This window comes from Eretmochelys imbricata, chromosome 19 (assembly GCF_965152235.1).
Source record: "Eretmochelys imbricata isolate rEreImb1 chromosome 19, rEreImb1.hap1, whole genome shotgun sequence".
NCBI lineage: Eukaryota > Metazoa > Chordata > Testudines > Cheloniidae > Eretmochelys > Eretmochelys imbricata.
This window is the reverse complement of record NC_135590.1, coordinates 8574651-8595000: the sequence shown is the minus strand read 5'-3', so window position 1 is coordinate 8595000 and position 20350 is coordinate 8574651. Positions and strand designations below refer to the sequence as shown.

Genomic DNA, 20350 nt, shown 5'->3' with positions numbered 1-20350 from the left:
AAAATCGTTACCTTCACTTCCAACTGGTTGAAAATAAATTCAATTACTACATCATCTTCAAATCCAAGGATTTCCGTTACTCGTTTTGTTATCCATGGCTTGATTACTTCCAGGTTTACTTTGCTCATGTCCACCTGCGTAGACAAATAAAAATGTGAAAAACTATTTTAAATACTCATCCTTTCACCATACACAACCGACAGTACCTTGAGTTCTTTGGACTTGTGTAAAGACTGCATTATATAGTTAAATTTATCATTATGCTGTCCCAGTTTTGGCTGACTTATTCCTTGTATTATAAGAGGCCATCCCCATGAATTTATATAATGGCTTTTTTTCATACTATTCTATAACTTCTTCTGAAAAAAAGCTTAGCTTTTTGATTACTTTATTAAAAGTTACTATGTATTATGCAGACAAATTATCCAAACTGTCCAAAATGACCACTAGAACTTTCTTAAAGCGTTTAATTAAATCAGAATGTAGATTTGTATGGTTTGACTGTGTGGCCTAGCAGATAGAGCATTGGGACAGGACTCAGGAGAGCTGGTTTCTACTCCCAGCTGTGTCACTGGCCTGCTAAGTGACCTTAAGCTAGGCACCGCCACTCTCTGCCTCAGTGTCCCCATCTGTGAAACTGAGAATGCCAATGCTCTCCTTTGTTAAAGCACTCTTGAGATCTACTGCTATGTAAGAGCTAGGTTTCACATTACATTTTCTAGTTTTGTTAGGTCTTCCTGGAGTTTCTCACCATGCTCCATAGTCTTCATCAATGTAAATAACTAATCAGCAACACTACAGCACAACATTGTTTACCGCCAGATATTTCCACTTTCAAGTTAGTATGAAATGTACTGAACACTAAAATACTCCAAGACCTGGCCAGTTATTCCTAATCTTAGTTTATCATCTCAATCAATTTTAAGTCGTAATAGGACTTTACTTCTTATTCCACATTCTCCAAGGGTCCAGTCCAACTTCCACTGAAGTTAACAGAAAACTTCCCATTGACTTCAATGATAGTTGGATCAGGCTCAAAGCTTTCTTGCCAACTTTCTGCAAGGGGATTTTATCAAAAGTCTAAATCATATCCATTGTTTTGTTAGCTAATAACTAATAAAATTTCTGAGAGTTAACAGAATTTGTTAAACTTGGGAAATCCAACCTTTTGTCCTTCTCACATTATATTCATTTGTGTGTTTTTTTAAATGTCTGATTCTCTATTGTACCTAAAAGAAAAGGAGTACTTGTGGCACCTTAGAGACTAACCAATTTATCTGAGCATAAACTTTTGTGAGCTGTAGCTCACAAAAGCTTATGCTCAGATAAATTGGTTAGTTTCTAAGGCGCCATAAGTACTCCTTTTCTTTTTGCGAATACAGACTAACACGGCTGCTACTCTGAAACCTGTCTATTGTACCTAGCTCCAAAGTGAGGTTCACCAGCAATTTAACTCCCAGCCTCACCCTGGCACTTAAAGTTACAGTCTTTGTGACATTCTTAGATCATGATCACAGCTCCCAAAAGGTAAGTAACATTGTGTTTTTCTCAGATACCGTTTTGTAGTTACTTCAGAATTTAGATTAGAGTTCAGTCTGTATGAATTAGGGATAATCACTGTCTCCTTGATGGAGCCCTGTTTACAGTTTACCTAGTACAACAGTCAGTGCCTGTGGACTCGCCAGCCTTATCATCCACAAAGTAGGCACACATGAGCAATAGACACTATTGAAACCCCATTGTCGGCTGTAGTGACAACAGAAGTGGGTGGTTACTTACTGCCAACTTTCAGAGGAACCATTTCCCCAGCACACAAAATCATCATTAGCCCCAGACTACAATTTAGTTTCTCTAGGCATTCCCTCTCTTCCTACTGAGGACACACTGCAAGTGCATCAGTTTTACTACCAGTTAAAGTAGGTATTGCCAGTTTGTTGTCTTTTTGGTTTTTTTTTTTTTTTTTTTGAGAGAGAGAGAGAGACACTCAGCTGAAATATAAAAACATCAAGACAACAGTTTGGGCAATATTTTAAAAGCATCTAGAGACAAGTCACTTTTGAAAATAATATTCTCTGGTCATCTTGAAAGTTGGTTTTCTGTTCTTTGTTTTTTTAAAGCCAAACCCTAAATTTGGACCCAAAGCTTAATGGCACTATCCTTTTGATATTATAAATATACCATGTGTGCTCTTTTAAAGGGTGTACTTTAATGTGCATTTGGATATCCTGAACATCATTTTTATACATGTATTTTTGTGTTTGACTTCCCTCCAATGTCTATACAAATCATTGATAGCCATTCAGAATTTTGTCTTGTGCATCTGGGTTGTGACATCTTAAAAGTTTACTTTATTCCACACCCATCCTGCCCAAATAAATAAACTCAACTTACTTTCTTTTCTAGACATTCTGCAAATTTCAGCTGCTTCAAGAGCTTCTTCTGTTTGTTGCTGAAGCGATTGTCCTGCTCCGCACTTGTTCCCTATAATAGAAAGATTTTAGTCAGTATGCCATCAAACTTTGTTCCACAGCTAGTCTACCACTTGTCCCTGGACATATATTTGCATTAAAAACAATTTTGACAAACTGCATAGCAATTAAAAAATATTCAATTGTACCACCTGTACAGACACCTTCAAGAAGCATTCCACTTCACTAACCAATCGTCATATCCTACTGAAGATGGTAATCAGGTTTCACAACTCTGACACTTAAATCATATAATTCACCATGGTGCAGTACTTGCAAATCTAAAAGCATGCACAATGTTGTCAAATAATTTTGAGTTGCAGTATACAGCCTTCTCAAAGAGACCTGCTCAGCAGGAATCAGTTCAGTTTTTTCTGTCCAAGAGCAGAAAAAAGCAGAAGGAAAAAACTGGAGCATTTATGGTATAGACCAAAGGTGAACTCTTTTTAATACTGCTATTCACCCGTACCCCCATTATTTTTAATAACTTCAAGTGCTCATTTTCTTCTTGAAATCTGGTGTTAAAGACAGATTCGGTTTTAAGTCAGATTTTCAGGGCTTGTCTGTACTTGAAGCACTACAGAGGCAGCTGCAGACACTGTAGCGCTACAAGTGTAGAAACTCACTATAAAAACAGGAGGGGTTCTCCTGCCAGCGTAGTTAAATCGACCTCCCAGAGATGCAGTAGCTAGGTCCAGGGAAAAAGAGATGTCTATGCTGAGGGTTAGGTTGGCTTACATCTGTCACTCAGGGTAGTGGACTTTTCATACACAGGTCAACTTAACTTTTGAATGTAGACCCAGCCTTAGAGCTAAAACCTCAGAAATGACATTATACACTGAAATTATCACAGAAGATTACAAACACTCAATCCTTTACTCAAGCTTTAGGTGAAATTTCTTTGAAATTTACCACCACCCTGCACAGTTCATTAATCTTGCATGTAACAAGATACAGCTTATAAAGAGGGGAATCTTACTTTGATGATTGAATCAATCATTTATAATGCTGTACACGTTCATGTATAGTGTAACTATAGTTCACTTCTTACAGTATAGTCAGAGATTGAGTCTAATCCTGGAAACAACATTTGCATAAATAGTTCCATTTACTTCATACACATGAAAGTATGAATTTGCAGGATTGGGTCCTAATATTGTATTTTTTTAAAAAACATGATGCAACAAAAGTTAATATAGCTCAGTCTGCCCAGACCAAAGGTTCTGAAATATTGTTCATTTGTTCAGTCTTGAATCACTAACTATGTTTTCATATTCAAAGTTTATTTAACCAGCTACCATTGTAACTTATTCAAAAGAGAGGGATTTATACACGAACCTTTCCATACATTACAATATGGTAACTATTTATTGTAACATACTGGTCCAAGCATACAACTTGGGATGGAACTAGAGCACAAGAAAGTATATGCAGCTTTTGTTGCATTAAGGTACTCCATCCACTTGATTTAAAGCCATTTAGAATTTAATCCAATCTCTCTAGTCACTCTTTGCTATGAAAACATAAATTGAATTCATCTGATCCTGAACTGCAAGCTCACCAGTCCTATACTGCATGACTGCTTCAACCTTAGTACCATCTCTCTAACTCCATGCCCAGAGACATGAAATAAGAATGTTGGCACTTTAAATCAAAAAAGTAAAAGCACATTTGTTTTTGCTTGCTTTCAGTTATTAAATTGGCACTGCAGACCGTATTGTAAAATTGTGCATCTTTTACAAAAGCATCTTCAGATGTGTCGGCAAGATAAGATGCTATAAAATGAAGTCATTACTTACAGAGATGGGGCTATAACTCCTAATGTTCTCATCTGTAATTCTGAAGAGCAGAAATCCTAGGGGCTAGCATTCATTTTCAAGGATTAAGATACATCTGAATACAAGACTATCCACAATGCTTCCATGTTTGATGTGTTCCCACTTCAGTCAAAACTGAATTTAGCGTATTTGTCATATCACCCAAATATTCAAGATTCTGCAGTCACATATAGAAATAAGATTCCCTGCCTCCTCTCCCCCCATAGGAGGCAGAAAAAAGCAGTTGGAATTTTGCTCAGCCCCGTAGCCGAGAAGTTTGTTCACAAGGCATGGTAAGCAGCATTGGTCACCAAGAGACATTTGAAATTGAATGGTACAATCTGCATTTCAATGAAGAAGCCAATTTGTAAATTGTACACACTGCATTGAGAACATGTAACACCCCGAGATTATTATCAATAGCAACAGTCCTCTTTGCTCTGAGGAAGAAATTAAACTGCTAATCTGCTTTTATAATAATCCCAAAAACTAAAAATGTGTTTACAAAAAAAGTATTTTCACTGTAACTATTTGAGTACTCTCTGACAATAAAAGTTGTGTGTGTACAAACACATCACTCGGAAAAACCTTGAATCATCAGACTTTGAACCAAACTCTGCAAAACCAGAAGACCAGGCATACCAATTCTCTCTGTGAAGCAGTAAAAGTATAGGTTTCAGAGTAACAGGCACGTTAGTCTGTATTCGCAAAAAGAAAAGGAGTACTTGTGGCACCTTAGAGACTAACCAATTTATCTGAGCATAAGCTTTCGTGAGCTATAGCTCACTTCATCGGATGCATACTTTCCACAGTATGCATCCGATGAAGTGAGCTGTAGCTCACGAAAGCTTATGCTCAAATAAATTGGTTAGTTTCTAAGGTGCCACAAGTACTCCTTTTCTTTTTAGTAAATGTATAGAGTCCAGTGTCTGCAGGAACATGCCCTTAGACTGTATGCTCCCTGAGGCAAAAATAACCTTTTCTTGTGTTTTTAAAGCACCATGCATACACAATCAAACAGCCTTTGCTTTGGAGTCTTTCCTCCAAGCTAAATTATTAATACTTCCTGGAGAACTTGCATAGGGAAGGATTTGAAGTTGGTATTTTTAGTGCCACCTACTCTCATGATAGCCTCTGACATACATAAAACTCATATGTTAGTCCCATGCAGAAAACAAGTTAATTCTAACAAGATGGGGGAAAGGAAGAAGGATAAATATACCCTGGATATGTTATTGTTTAAGTTTTGTATGATGTTCCAGACATTTTCTCTTGCAGTTTGTTTTAGCAAAGGCAAAAGCCAACATGAACAAACACGAAGAATAGCCATTTTCTTATCATTTACCTTTGTCCAATGCTTAGCACTTGCTAAGTAACTAGACCATTACATCTGTGAAGATCCGTTTCCCCCCCCCCCGCCCCAAGGGGGAGAGGGGAAGAATAGATCTAATTGTTTTCTGCTGCCTGATTGTGATTTTGGCCTTTAGATCCTCCGGTGCCACTTTCTCCCTAGCATCTCATAGTGAAAAGGCAACTGCGTCCCAGGTATCGCTATAAATAAAGTTTCCCAGCTTTATCAGGGGGAGGGCTGTCCAGCACAATCTCTAGCGCATAACCAAAACAAGAGGGTGCCTGGCCACGAGGAGACCCAGCAGGGCGCAGAGCGAGGTTCAGGAACCGGACTCCAGAGCGGCCACGGCGAGCAGAGTTCGGGTCCCGGCCCGGGTCCCTGGCGTGGGAGGGAGACTCCTCGTCCTCCCGCGGGACACCAGGCCCGGGCGGCCCACATGGCGCCGCGGGGCAGCAGGGCCTGGCGCACGGAAAGGCCCGCCTCCTCCTGGCGGCGCAGGCCCTGGACTGGAGGTAGCGGCCTCACCGCGGCCTTTGGAGGAGTGTGCGCGTGCGGGGGGAGGGGGTAAGAGCCGCCCCCCCCTCCCTGGGCATCCCACCCCCCAGCCCCAGAGGAAAGAGCAGGCCTCTCCCTCCTCCAACCTACCCAGCCCCAGAGACCCCCCCCCTCCACCCCGCGCGATGACACCGTCCCCTCGCCCCCCCGGGTGGAACGAACCGCACCGACCACCTTCCGGCCGCCATTTTCTGCGCCGCGGCTCCTCACGGGAGCCTGCGCAGGGCGGGAGAGGAGGGAGGCAGGGCCGCGCTCGCAGGGGGACCCGGCGGCGGCAGCGCCCGTCGCGGTGCTTCCCAGCTGCCCGGCTCCCCGCGTTCGCCCGGCCGGGCCGCTCCACCGGCCCGCTTAGGGTAACACTTACGCGGAAGAAGCCCGCATCCATCTTGCCTCCTCCTGGCCGCAGAGCACTCCCTATCCCGGCGTGCACCGCGCCCGCAGGACCCCTTCCTCTCTCCCTCCCTCACGTTCACCGCGGGGAGGAGGAAAAGCGGCGAGATGAGAGACAGAGTCGCGCGACACAGAACGAAAGGGGCGGGTCCCAGCGCGACCGCGAGCCCCCTAGCCGTCAGCCAATCAGCGGACGCGGCGAAGAGGGCGGGCCGCGCTCCGCCCTAAGCCAATCAGAAGGCACCGTGATGGAGGGGCGGGACTACGGGAGGAGGGTTCAAGGGTCTATCCGGCGGGCGCCGGCCAATGAGGAGGCTGACCATGGAGCGTGTGGGCTCTGGCGGCGCCAGAGGTGGAACCTGCCCCTCCAGCGCGGTAGCGAAGGGAAGATTGTAACGCGCGCGCAGACTGGGTCGCGGGTGGGGTGCTTGGGTTCAGGTGGTCATGTGATTCTGGAGTCGACTGCGCATGCGCCGAAGGGGGCCTGGCGACTGACGTTGGGGCCAGTGGAGCTAGTGTCGCCTCATCCGCCCCTCCCCCAGCCCCTCTTTCCCGCGTCGCATCTGCCTCCTACGACTCAGCGCTTCCTAGGAGCCCCCTCACGGGTATAGGGCCTGCGTCCCCACCCCCACCTTTAATAGGACAGGGCCCTCCCCGGCTTCCTCTGGGACAGGTCCCCTCCTGCCCCGGCAAGGTCTTCCCCGCCCCCACCTTTAACAGGACAGGGCCCTCCCCGCTTCCTCTGGGACAGGTCCCCTCCCTGCCCCAGCAAGGTCTTCCCCGCCCCCACCTTTAATAGGACAGGGCCCTCCCCCGCTTCCTCTGGGACAGGTCCCCTCCTTGCCCCAGCAAGGTCTTCCCCGCCCCCACCTTTAATAGGACAGGGCCCTCCCCGGCTTCCTCTGGGACAGGTCCCCTCCTGCCCCGGCAAGGTCTTCCCCGCCCCCACCTTTAACAGGACAGGGCCCTCCCTGCCCCGGCAAGGTCTTCCCCGCCCCCACCTTTAACAGGACAGGGCCCTCCCCCGCTTCCTCTGGGACAGGTCCCCTCCTGCCCCAGCAAGGTCTTCCCTGCCCCCACCTTTAATAGGACAGGGCCCTCCCCGGCTTCCTCTGGGACAGGTCCCCTCCTGCCCCAGCAAGGTCTTCCCCGCCCCCACCTTTAACAGGACAGGGCCCTCCCTGCCCCGGCAAGGTCTTCCCCGCCCCCACCTTTAACAGGACAGGGCCCTCCCCCGCTTCCTCTGGGACAGGTCCCCTCCCTGCCCCAGCAAGGTCTTCCCCGCCCCCACCTTTAACAGGACAGGGCCCTCCCCCGCTTCCTCTGGGACAGGTCCCCTCCTGCCCCAGCAAGGTCTTCCCCGCCCCCCACCTTTAATAGGACAGGGCCCTCCCCGGCTTCCTCTGGGACAGGTCCCTTCCCTGCCCCAGCAAGGTCTTCCCCGCCCCCACCTTTAATAGGACAGGGCCCTCCCCCGCTTCCTCTGGGACAGGTCCCCTCCTTGCCCCAGCAAGGTCTTCCCCGCCCCCACCTTTAACAGGACAGGGCCCCTCCCCCGCTTCCTCTGGGACAGGTCCCCTCCTGCCCCAGCAAGGTCTTCCCCACTTACCCCCAAAGCACACACACACACACAGAGGCTCTGTTGTCACTAGCCTCGAAAGCGCATCCTTTACCCCAGCTGACCCGCGGCGGGGGAGCCAGTCCTGACTCCGAGCAGAGACGAGGCACGGGGGTCTTTGTGGCTAGGGACCGCTTACGCGGAAGGGGTCTAGTGCTGAACGCGCCTAGCTCCATGGGGAAAACAACCCAATCCACTACCCTGTTCCAGCTGGGAAAAATCACCCTTGTGTAGCGAAGGCAAAGCCTGAGTGGGACGGGAGTCTTCCTCCCACACCCGTATTTGCTCTTTTGCCTATCAGCCACTAAAGCAATGTCGCTCCACTTCCCCTCTGCTGTGCATCAGGAACTTAGTGATTGATTTAGCATTTGCATAGTTGCCAGGCTATAGCGTTGTTTGCGGCCCAGTGGAGCTCACTGCTGAATTTGGTGAGCAGGCACTCCTCGACAACGCATATTCTTGCTCAGTCTGCACCACAGCCACAGCTTGGATTGTCTCCAAGACCCCAACGGTGCTGGTTGGCTGCATGAAGGTGTTGCCCAGTCCGGAATCGGTTAAGAAGGTCCCCCTGATGACATGGCAGGTTGAAGCCAGACGGGCAAGCAGTAGGGTCTGTGACGAGGAACTGTTTGGTGGTTGATGTTAAGCAGTAGTCCTCCCCCCACATGGACTCCACTGTCACGTCCTGGCATAGCAGCCTCAACCATCTGTCGTTACAGCACTGTAAGTCAAGAGCCACTCAAGGATCAAACAGGATTGAGACTGTTTTCAGGCCTTATGTCTTTAGCAACTGTGACCTGCTGGAAATTACTTGCTCCCCAAACCCTTAAACTGGCTCGTCTGCAAAATGCTTCCAGCCTCTAGAGGAAGAGAGCATCTGAACATATGGTAGCCAGTTTTCCCATTGCTTCATTATTTGTACTGACAGAGAGCAATATTTTGAAAGCAAAATTATCTAATATATATGGGAGAGAATAGGTCAATGTCAAAAAGTTACCATAACAGTTACAATAAAAAATAATACAGATTTAAAACAAATTTTGGAAGGGATAAAACCCCCTCATGCTTTCAGAAATAAACCAGTCTGATTGGGATTAGAAAGAAACTTCCTCGGTTGTTTATAACATAACATCTGACTGCATCAGCTTCCTGTGAAGGTGGTGGTAACGGCTACAGTCAAAGGCAGGGTACTGGATTAAACAGATCTGTAGTCTGTGACAATTGCTATGTTCATATTGTTGTATATTTAAAAAGACTATTTAAAAATTACACTCCCGTCTAAATTGAGGGCAGGGGTTATGTTTTTCTTTTAGATAAAAAACTAAGTCTGTACATGGGTGCTGGAACCAGGGGTGCTGCCACACCCTTTGGCTTGATGTAGTAACAACCACTCAAATATATGGTTTCTGCCTTCAGCGCCCCCACTATAAAAATCATTTCACGATAAAAACGGAGTCTGTATATCTTTAAAGAGAACAAAACTGGAGTTTTTCAGTTGGATTTTGCTGTGCATTTGATGGCACTTAGCTGAAACAGACCAGGCAAGTGAGTGAGTGAGTGTGTGTGTAAAACCGCAACATTTGGCAAGGACTCAAGGGCAGGTGTGGGACTTCAGACACTACGAAAAAGAGGAGGGAAAAACTAGATTTCAAATTGACAGTCTCTTTTCCAGCATGTCATACATCCAGACTGGAGATACTATTCTGCTGGATCAGCTAACGTTTCTACAGCACTTTGATAATGTGAAGCAGCGGTAAGTAGCTTTGTAACTAGGCTTGAAAGGATTAGATTTTTATGAGTAAATGTCAATAAACGCCGATTTCGCTGTACACACACCAACCAATGAAAATATATTAGAAATATAAATTTACAAATAGGCAAAGAAAGAAAAAGCTTTGTTTAAAGATATTTCTTTGCATATGTTTGTCATATGATGTTGACCATTTGTGTTTTAATGGTTATAAAGCTTTAACTTTTTGAACCTCAGCATCTTCTGTCATTAGTCAGTCTATCAACTACCTTCCCATTGTCTAAACCCCTTTATAATTTCCCACAGCTGTGAAAATTTAAAATGGATGAAAGTTGAAAAAACACTTTAAAATAAACATTGAAATTATTCATAAAAATTATATAGTAAAAAAATAAAAATAGAATTCTGCCAAGTTTATTTATAACCATGAATGGGGACCAATTTCTGCGATATTAGCAACTGTGGCAAAGCTGTGGAGTCCACCCCTTATTGTAGGGAAATACTGCCTGTAATATAGGGTAGCTGCTTGCTATCATATAGAAGGATGACGCTAGATGGCGCTACATACCCACTGCTAAAAAAAAAAGGTCAATTGAACAATGCAAAAGGAACAAAAGCTGGCTTGCAGAAGCTTGCTTGCGAATTCATTCAGTGAGGTTGTAGCTGTATGGTTGTAGTTTTGGGTTTTTTAAGTATGTTTGCTTACTTATTTTTACTCTGGGACCAAAGAATTGCCAGGCTTGTTTCTGTACATAGCTTGCATGTCACGTTACAGCATTGGTGCCTAAGATGCTACTACACTGGCTAAAGCTTTCCATGCCTGTGAAGGGTTGTCTTGTCTGTAGTTATGTTTCAGTAAAGTATTTAAAATGAAGAATGTTATAGCTTCTGCCTAGGAGCAAGTAGAGTAGTGAGGCCTTGTCTATCCTAAAGAGTTTGCAGCTTTAACTCCCTCTCGCCAGTGTAGATACAATTATCCCAGTATAAAAGTGTTTACTGGTATAGCTTATTCCAGTTTAGCAAACTGTAGCTAGACTAGGCTTTTACCAGTGTAGTAATGTTATTGAAAAAGAAACAAACAGTGTGATGGCAAAGTTTGTAGACGATACTAAATTACTCAAGATAGTTAAGTCCAAAGCAGACTGCGAAGAGTTACAAAATGATCTCACAAAACTGGGAGACTGCAACAAAATGGTAGATGAAATTCAAAGTAATGCGTAAACATTGGAAAACATAATCTAAACTATACATTCAAAATGATGGGGTCTAAATTAGCTGTTACTACTTAAGAAAAATATCTTTGAATCATTGTGGATCGTTCTCTGCAAAACATCTGCTCAAAGTGCAGCAGCCGTCAAAAAAAAACAGCATTAGGAACCATTAGGAAAGGGATAGATAAGACAGAACATATCCTAGTGCCACAAAATAAATCCATGGTACACTCACACCTTGAATACCACGTGTAATTCTGGTCACCCCATCTCAAAGAAAGATATATAAAAATTGGGAAAAGTACAGAGAAGAGCAACAAAAATGATGAGGGGGATGGAACAGCTTTTATGTGAGGAGAGATTAAAAAGCCTGGGACCGTTCATCTTGGAAAAGAGACGACTGAGGGGAGAGATGATCAAGGTCTATAAAATCATCAATGGTCCGGAGAAAGTGAATAAGGAAGTATTATTTACCCCTTCACATCTCACACGAACCAGGGGTCACCCAATGAAATTAATAGGCAGCAGGTTTAAAACAACATAAAGCAGTATTTCTGCACCCAGTGCACAGTTAACCTGTGGAACTTGTTGTCAGAGGATGTTCTGAAGGCCAAAGGTATGACTGGGTTCAAATAAGAGTTAGAAAAGTTGAATAGGTCCATCAATAGCTGTTAGCCAAGATGGTCAGGGATGCAATCCCAATGCTCTGGGTGTCCCTAAACCTCTGACTGCTAGAAGCTGGGGCTGGACAACAGAAGATGGATCACTCTAAGTGCCCTGTTCTGTTCACTCCCTCTGAAGCATCTGGTACCAGCCACTATTGGGAGACAGGATACCGGGCTAGATGGACAATTCACACCTGTCCAAGCTATCATTCCAGGCAGTCTGCAGACTCATCTCTCCATCATTTACACTCAGTTCACATTTTTGAGGTGGTGTTGGCAATGTAACAATTTACCTTTCCGAGTCCTGGCTCAGGGTAAAATATTCACCAGCTTTTGTTTGTAGAGCAATCAGCCTAATGTCTTTTCTGGTTGCATGTTTTAAACTGAAGCACCCAGGGGAGTCAGGTTGGCTTGTGACAGTAGTGGAGTTTTTGTGGTGGGGAGAATTACAAATGAGTTGCAGTCAGATTTAAATCATGGACAATTATTTTAAAAATCTCAGGCTTTGCATTTTTTAAAATTCCTTTTCAAAATTGGTTCTTTGATCAGTTTAATTAGTAACACCCCTTTGTAAATGACAAAGTGTTTGCCAGGCAGGGCTGGCCTTATAGTACCTGAAGAGCCACAAGTTGCCAAAACAGATCACTATCAGATGCATCCGATGAAGTGATCTGTAGCTCACGAAAGCTTATGCTCAAATAAATTTGTTAGTCTCTAAGGTGCCACAAGTACTCCTTTTCTTTGTGCGAATACAGACTAACATGGCTACTACTCTGAAACCTATCAGATCAGAGTGTCCTCCTCTCCTATCTCTCTGCCAGAAGGAGAAGTCAAGCTGGCCTGCCAGTTGCAAATTTTCTTAAGGCCCTCACAAGAGTGGACACCAAGCGGTCGCTAACTTTTTTTGTGCTTAAAGCCAGCTCTACACACAAGTCTGTATTAACCCAAAACATTCTCTTTTAATACAATGCCATGGGTGTAATTTAAACCCATCGAACCGAGTGAATTCAGACTCAGACGTTAATACTGTATAGTCAGTTCACCCTCTGTTGTGCCTGGGATTCCAGTGTGTGGCTTGTGCTACAACAACCGAAATTAAGTTGAAGGATGGGGTCAATGATGTGCATCGCTATATAGGGGCTTTTGCACAAGGTGAATTATTACATCAATAGGCTACACTGCCTTCTGCTGAACCATTGCTGTCTACTCTGTTAGCTAATGTTTAGGGACGCTTTAACATGTAGATCATGGAAACAATAGGCCATAGAGAGTGTAACAATGCAGCTTCTGTGTGTGCACCCAGTGGGCCTGTGAAAAAATCCTTGGGAAATTTTTGTTGAATTACTGCACACCCACAACAGTCACTCATGCAAAACCAAATAGCTTGTGGTTGCTTTTAAAATTTATTTTTCTCAAAAAAAAAAAAAAAAAAAAAGCCAAAGTCTGTAATCTACATTATGGATTGCAACATTTCAGTTGTTTTTTAAAGTCTATCTTTAAAGAAAAGCAGCCCCACGCACACAAAATATCACTAGTTTTTCATTCTCTTCCTGTTTGAACCTCTTCTAATTTAAAAATAGAACTAATTTTTCTCCCCATCCCATCATTTGTAAAAAAAAAATAAATAAGTGCTCCCAAACTGAGAACCCAGCATAAATATGGCTGCTGAGTTAAAAACCCTGAAGAGAGGGATTCAGCTGGATTCAAACTCTGTCAAGTTGCTAGAACACATCAAAAATTTTTTTTAAAGCATATCACATTCATACCCTGTTTTATCTGAATCCATGTCTATGTATCTGATTGGGAATCAGAAAGGCCAGTGAAGTCTAAATACAGTTTTGTTACTTCACATGTTATTCCTCATGCTAAAAATATAAAAAGATACAAGCATAACAAATCCAAGAATGAAGCATAGTTGTAGCCTTTGCATCCAGATCTTTCATTTTCTTCACTACTGATCACTGCAGGAGAGGAAAAGAAAGCCCACCAAACTGCTCATGACTCATCAAGGACACTGTAAATAAAGGAGTGTGCATCTTTTGACCCATCTAAAGGGCATTTTTGCCACTTGTTGCCACTTAACTTCTACAGAGAAAATAAGACTTTTCATGTTCCTGCTGATATAATGCCATCACATTGTTAGATCAGCCATACAAAGGTGCTCACCATTTTATTTTTTCCTTCTAATAAAAGAAAAAACGTGGCCAGTTACCCACATAATCCTTGGTTTCAACTCCACGCGTAGTCACTATTCCAGTGCCAATCCTCCTCTGGTAAAGAGTCACAGGTCTATGTGAACAAAGTCTGGTTGTCAAGTCTCATTCTTCAAGGAGAGTGATCTCCCATAGGTAGGGCCAAGGTCCACAGTCATCTGTTCTGCATATGGATGTCCACGGGTATGATAGCTACTGTTGTGGGTCGGTTAGCATTGTTACTGTTCTGTCCAAAAGCAGGTGGGGTCTTGGCTTTGATGCTTGTGGGTTCCAGCTCTCGTTTTTCCCTCATGCGTCTGTAAAGAAAAATTAAAATTAAAATTTCCTCATCGTTTCCTACTTGTCCGGGAATGGCCTTTACTATTCTAAGTACTGTCTGGGGAAAAATGGCAAGAATCATGGTGTGTTGAACATCAAGGTTGAAATCCTGGCCGCTCCCAAGTCATTGGGAATCCCTGCCATTTTAGTCAACGGAGCCAAGATTTCATCCCAAGATTTTAATTGAAACCCAGTGTTACTAATGGTTCATCAGTGTGGTGATGAGAGTTTTAGATTTACACCCTACTCCACTTTCTGCGACGAAAATGCCAGAATAAGCAGCTTTCTGTTGCCCCACTCTGCTAAACTCAGGCAATGAGTTCCAAAGAACAGGGTCCAACATCAAGAATCTTCTGCTGCCTGCTCCCAAGAGTTAATCCTTGAGGACAGGTTTTAGAGTAGCAGCCGTGTTAGTCTGTATCCGCAAAAAGAAAAGGAGTACTTGTGGCACCTTAGAGACTAACAAATTTATTTGAGCAAAGCTTATGCTCAAATAAATTTGTTAGTCTCTAAGGTGCTACAAGTACTCCTTTTCTCCTTGAGGACAGACAGTGAGGGCATTACAGTTGGCTAACTGCTCTGGGGGATGGGGAAGAGGAGAACTGACCAGTACAGCAGGTTGAAAAAATGAGTAAATTGTTTTTTGAAAAATTTGCAAAGTTGTTACTGTTTTGCAGGGTATGAAATGGATTCCACCCCACCTCCAGTTTTTACAAGTTTATTTTATTGCTGAATGAAAAAATGTGAATACATGTCATAAAAAATTAAAGTCAAGTTTTTGCAAAGATTTTACTTTTTGAAAAAGGCCATTTTTCAAATACATTTTTTAGTTCCAAAAATTTAGGCCAGGACCCAGGTCATTTAGGGATTTATAGATAATTAGCCCCGAAAGCAAACAGGAAGCCCATCTGCCCTGTCTACCATGTGGGCATCTGTATCCTCCACTGAGACAAAAGGCAGCAGGCTTCTGTCACCAGAGGTACAAAAAGACAACTGAAGACACAAACTCCTTCAGGATTCATGAAGATGACCTGGTTCACTTAAGTTGCCTCATCTGCAAGAAGCAGGTAACCAGAGGGCAGCATATGCCAGAAAATGGTAGAGAAAGCCTGGAGCTGGCATGCAAAAAGCCTCTACCAGACTTGCATTCATTTACACTTTTTGTATCTTGGAAAGCAACAATGTAAAAACTGACAAATCCACTTGGACTCTCCTGCTTGGAGCAAAATGAAACTGACCTGATTTATGGTCAGTTTCAGTTTGCTGCTGTGCTACACAGAGCACATGGAGCAGGAAGGCCAGGAAGGGCCAGCAATCAGGATGAGAGGGAAAGGAAATGGAACTAGGAAGTAGGAGGACGGGGAAGTTACATTTCTGTTTCTTGTACAGTCTTTCATGAAAACTGCATCTAAAACAGTTTATACAGACTTAAATACAGCAGAATAGCAGAAGGAGAGAGAGAGACATCAAGAGGCATAGGCAAAAGGAATTTAAAATGTTTTGTTCTGAAGTTTGAGATATCAGAAAGCGTGGCTGAGACATGAAGATACAGGAGGTGCAGAGGAGAAGGCAGAACAGCAAGGAAACCAGTGCTAGCGGAGTGGAAAGAACAGAAAAAGACAAGATCCTCAAGGTAGCAAGAGAGAATGGTTATGATGTCTGAAATTTCAAAAGAACAATCAGGAATGTGTACTGTAGTTTTAGTCCTTGGAATTTTGGCAATTAAGTCCTTGAAATGGCCTGCGAGATAATACAGCGTAGACCTGAGAAATTCTAAGCACGTGGCAGTGATTTTGGTTTATCTTGTCTAACCTGAGCTACATAAAAGAAATTAGGAACAAAGCCATGTACCTGTTATACATTTTCAACATGAGCAGAACCGCTGTGAATATAATAATCACTCCAACTACGATGGCAGCTACGATTGCTCCGGAACCTACGAGTGAGGGGAAAAAAAGACTGAGTATATTTTGTTTAAATAGCTTGTATTGTATTGTTCCAACAAGACTTTGCCCGGTTAATTTAAGTTGCATGCTTAAAGAGAAAAAGATTTCCAAAACTTGTTTTCATTTTTATTTTTAATTCAGGAAAAATGGTGGTCTGAGGTGCAAACTCTGCAGGCAAAGGCTTAACTCCAAACGTTGTGGCACTGAATTAGGGCTTAAGAACTAGAGAGTAAAACTGACTAGAAATAAAACAAACTGACTGGTCTGTTTTCCTCATCCTTGCTGAAGGAAATAAAATACGTAAACAAACCCATTGAGAGACAGTCTGGTCCAGTGTGTGGGGATTCAGGAGACCTGTGGCTCTGCCCAACCGGTTATATGACCTTGGGCAAGTCACTTCCCTTCTCTGTGTCTCTGTGTTCCCTTCCACCCTTTGTTTCATTTGTAAACTTTTTGGGGCAGGAACTCTACCTTAGGTCTGGTCTATGCTGGGGGGGGAAGCGAGAGGAGGAGAATCGATTTAAGTTACTCAACTTCAGCTACGTGAATAATGTAGCGGAAGTCGACATACTTAGATCTACTTACCACAGTGTCTTCACTGCAGTAGGTCGACTGCTGCCGCTCCCCCCATCGACTCCGCCTAGGCTTCTCGCTCCAGTGGAGTACCAGAGTCGACGGGAGAGCACTCAGCAGTCGATTTATCACGTCTTCACTACCTTCGCTCCGGAGGGAAGTGTAGACACGCCCTTAGTGTGGGTACGTCTACACTGCAGCTGGGAGTGTGCTTCCCAGCTTGGGCAGATGGACACACGATAGCTAAAAGTGGCAGTGTAGCCGAGCGTAGCGTGAGTAGTGGCTCAAGCTAACCACCCGGGTCCAAAGTGGGTTTGTACTCAGGCGGCTAACCCAAGCTGCCACCTGTGCTATCCCTGGCTACTCTGCTATTTTTAGCACTTTCTGGGGGAGAGCTAGTGCTCCCAGCTGCAGTGTAGACACACCCCAAGAATCTGTGTGATGCCCAGCACAATGAGGTTATGATCTCTGCTGGGCAGAAAGTTAAGCGCATACCTAAGTCTTTGGAGGATCGGGCTCTACGTATCGTAAGTTATTCATTATAATCTTCCTACCAGAGGGCAGATGACTAGACTTTGTGCCTGGGCTAATAAATTCTGCAAGACTAGCAAATGATGTCGAATAAATTAGATTTAATAAAAACAATTAATAAAAAAATAAGTTATAAGTAACAGAAGACTTTTTTCCTTATTTCAAGTAGCCAGTGTCTAATAGCTGAAAGCATCAAAACACACATCAAAAATCTAGTACAATTGCATTTAAACAGGACCTTCAAGACCCATACTTTTTTAAAACAAGCTCACTGAAATCCATTTTATTCTATTTAATGTTGATTATCTTTAGGAGGATGAATTTTCAAAGGGTGATGTGGCAGTTTTATATAAGTCCCTTGTTTAACAATGTTTGTACATGGGAATGTTTTCGGACATCTTTTCAAAATCTTCCCCAGACACATGGCGTTTAAAATGCAACTCAAATATATCCATTGTCGCAATATTTTTCTTACTCTGATAAAGAATTTCTTCTTGAGACTTTGTGGTCACATTTGTTGGAGACAAGGTATTATTGCCCAGTGGTGCAGCTGTCGTCATCTTGATTCCAGCTAGACAAAGAAAGAAGAATGATTTTAAAAAAAACAAACACACACACACACTGAAATTGCTACTGTCAGCACTCATTTGAAATAACTGGACAATTATCCATCAGATATTTGGGTCTTAACCAAGAGCCAGATTGTAATCACCTTACACCATGAATAGTTCTATTGAAATGAATGAACCGATTGCAGAGTAAAGTACTGTACCATGCATGGAATTTTGGCCCCACTCCTGCCATGGGGAGTCATGGGCACCAGTGAAGTCCATGGCAAGATTTCACCCAGTATGAGTAAGGATACTCTTCGAACCCCAAGTAAGCTATTCACCTTAAAATGTACAGTGCTCAGCACTGCTGACACACGGAATAAAGTAAGCAAATTCCATGCATGCCAAAGGTGCAATTTTACCATTCCACAGAACTGAGTTTCAGAGGAGAAACATTGGCATAAATTGGAAACAAGTGGCAACAGGCAACCAAACTACAAAGACAGTGAGTTTTGAAGTCCACGTTGCAGTTTGGCCTAGAACTCCTGATATTTGGAATAGCAAAAGAATCAGGCCATAACCTTGGCACAGTGACAATTCTGACCTTGAAAGTGGAAAACACAGGAGGGTTCTCTATTATCATGAACAATTGTATTCTGCAGTACTTGTCCAAACCACTACCGCTTGAAATAGTGATACTGCAATCTTTAGGACTTTGTTTTGCATATAAAGGGAGAACAACTGGAAAAGAATAGAAGATTCTCATATATGCCATACACAGTATTACATTCCTCATTGATTTGCACCAATGACTGGGAATCATAGAATCATAGAATATCAGGGTTGAAAGGGACCCCTGAAGGTCATCTAGTCCAACCCCCTGCTCGAAGCAGGACCAATTCCCAGTTAAATCATCCCAGCCAGGGCTTTGTCAAGCCTGACCTTAAAAACCTCTAAGGAAGGAGATTCCACCACCTTCCTAGGTAACGCATTCCAGTGTTTCACCACCCTCTTAGTGAAAAAGTTTTTCCTAATATCCAATCTAAACCTCCCCCACTGCAACTTGAGACCATTACTCCTCGTTCTGTCATCTGCTACCATTGAGAACAGTCTAGAGCCATCCTCTTTGGAACCCCCTTTCAGGTAGTTGAAAGCAGCTATCAAATCCCCCCTCATTCTTCTCTTCTGCAGGCTAAACAATCCCAGCTCCCTCAGCCTCTCCTCATAAGTCATGTGTTCTAGACCCCTAATCATTTTTGTTGCCCTTCGCTGGACCCTCTCCAATTTATCCACATCCTTCTTGTAGTGTGGGGCCCAAAACTGGAGACTCAGGGCAGGTCTACACTACGGAGCAAAGTCGACTTAAGTTACGCAACTCCAGCTACATGAATAACGTAGCTGGAGTTGACATATCTTAGGTTGACTTATTGTAGTGTCTACACCGCGCTGGGTCTATGGGAGAAACTCTCCCATCGACTTACCTTATGGTTCTCGTTCCAGTGGGGTACCGGAGTCGACGGGAGAGCAACTGGCGGTTGATTTAGCGGGTCTTCACTAAAACCGCTAAATCGACCCCCAGTGGATCGATCACCGCGTGTCGATCCCCCGGTTAGTGGAGACGAGCCCTCAGTCAGGAGTACTAAATTTTGTGATTCAGTAAATGAACAAAGAGGCTATTTTAAAAAGGCTACTGCATCCGCAAATGTACTTTGACAATTGTGTCAATTTTGATTATTTGTGATAAATCTCTGTAGTAAACATTCCATAATGTCAATGAAGCCTTAGGAGATTTCGCCCCACTAAATCTTTGCTGACAAGTGAGGTAAAGCGAGATTTGTGAGAATGATTAGGTTTGGGGTTGGCAAACAGGAGAATGCATGAGATTCTACAGCATGTATCTATGATAATAAGTAAAATACTTTGCACTCTCTCTCTTTTAGAGTTTTCCGAGGGGAGGGGGAAGAAAAAAACCTTTATGCCAAAGGAAGATTTAAATCATCAAATTACTTTCTTCATCCTAGGTGGAAAAAAACCCATGACTGTAATTAAATCACATTGCAGTCAATTATGATCCCACAGATGGCACATCCTACAACAGAGCCACAATGGCAAAATGAAATGAGGTACGCAATCCAGCCCACTCTTACTAATGCATCTGAAGTGGGACAGGACATGTGTGTGACTGGATCGATTATAGGAGTTTGGTTTGCTTCTTCTTTCTACTTCATGTGGTAGCATTCTCAGGGAAAACATATAGCCTGTACATGTTAATGTAGGAAACGCTTTATAGCCCTGTCAGCGTTCTGTGTGTTACTAGTAACCTTAGCCATTAAAATAATCCTTCAACAGTAGAAGGATCTGAACACCACTTCATAGAGACCACAAAATCTATT

The 20350-nt window shown here is 43.5% G+C and overlaps 2 protein-coding genes across 8 annotated transcripts in view; both read right to left on the bottom strand.

Annotated features, from left to right (window-relative positions):
• The window catches only part of SRRM1 (serine and arginine repetitive matrix 1), a 28523-nt gene extending 21812 nt beyond the window's left edge, over nucleotides 1–6711 (bottom strand). For 5 of the 7 annotated variants that reach the window (XM_077837645.1, XM_077837646.1, XM_077837651.1 and 2 more), the window contains exons 1-3: nucleotides 6556–6711; nucleotides 2392–2481; nucleotides 12–134 (exon numbers count right to left, since the gene is read on the bottom strand). In XM_077837645.1, the coding sequence (XP_077693771.1) occupies nucleotides 12–134; nucleotides 2392–2481; nucleotides 6556–6576 (234 nt within the window). In that variant the 5' untranslated portion in view covers nucleotides 6577–6711. The remainder of the gene's footprint in view (nucleotides 1–11; nucleotides 135–2391; nucleotides 2482–6555) is intronic. The other 2 variants (XM_077837650.1, XM_077837652.1) reach the window with 1 other exon arrangement.
• A 6338-nt stretch (nucleotides 6712–13049) lies between these two features.
• Nucleotides 13050–20350, bottom strand: part of RCAN3 (RCAN family member 3) — an 80922-nt gene continuing 73621 nt past the window's right edge. Inside the window, exons 7-9 of the mRNA XM_077838022.1 lie at nucleotides 17882–17977; nucleotides 16208–16292; nucleotides 13050–14334 (exon numbers count right to left, since the gene is read on the bottom strand). Coding sequence (XP_077694148.1) covers nucleotides 14193–14334; nucleotides 16208–16292; nucleotides 17882–17977 — 323 coding nt within the window. The 3' untranslated portion in view covers nucleotides 13050–14192. The remainder of the gene's footprint in view (nucleotides 14335–16207; nucleotides 16293–17881; nucleotides 17978–20350) is intronic.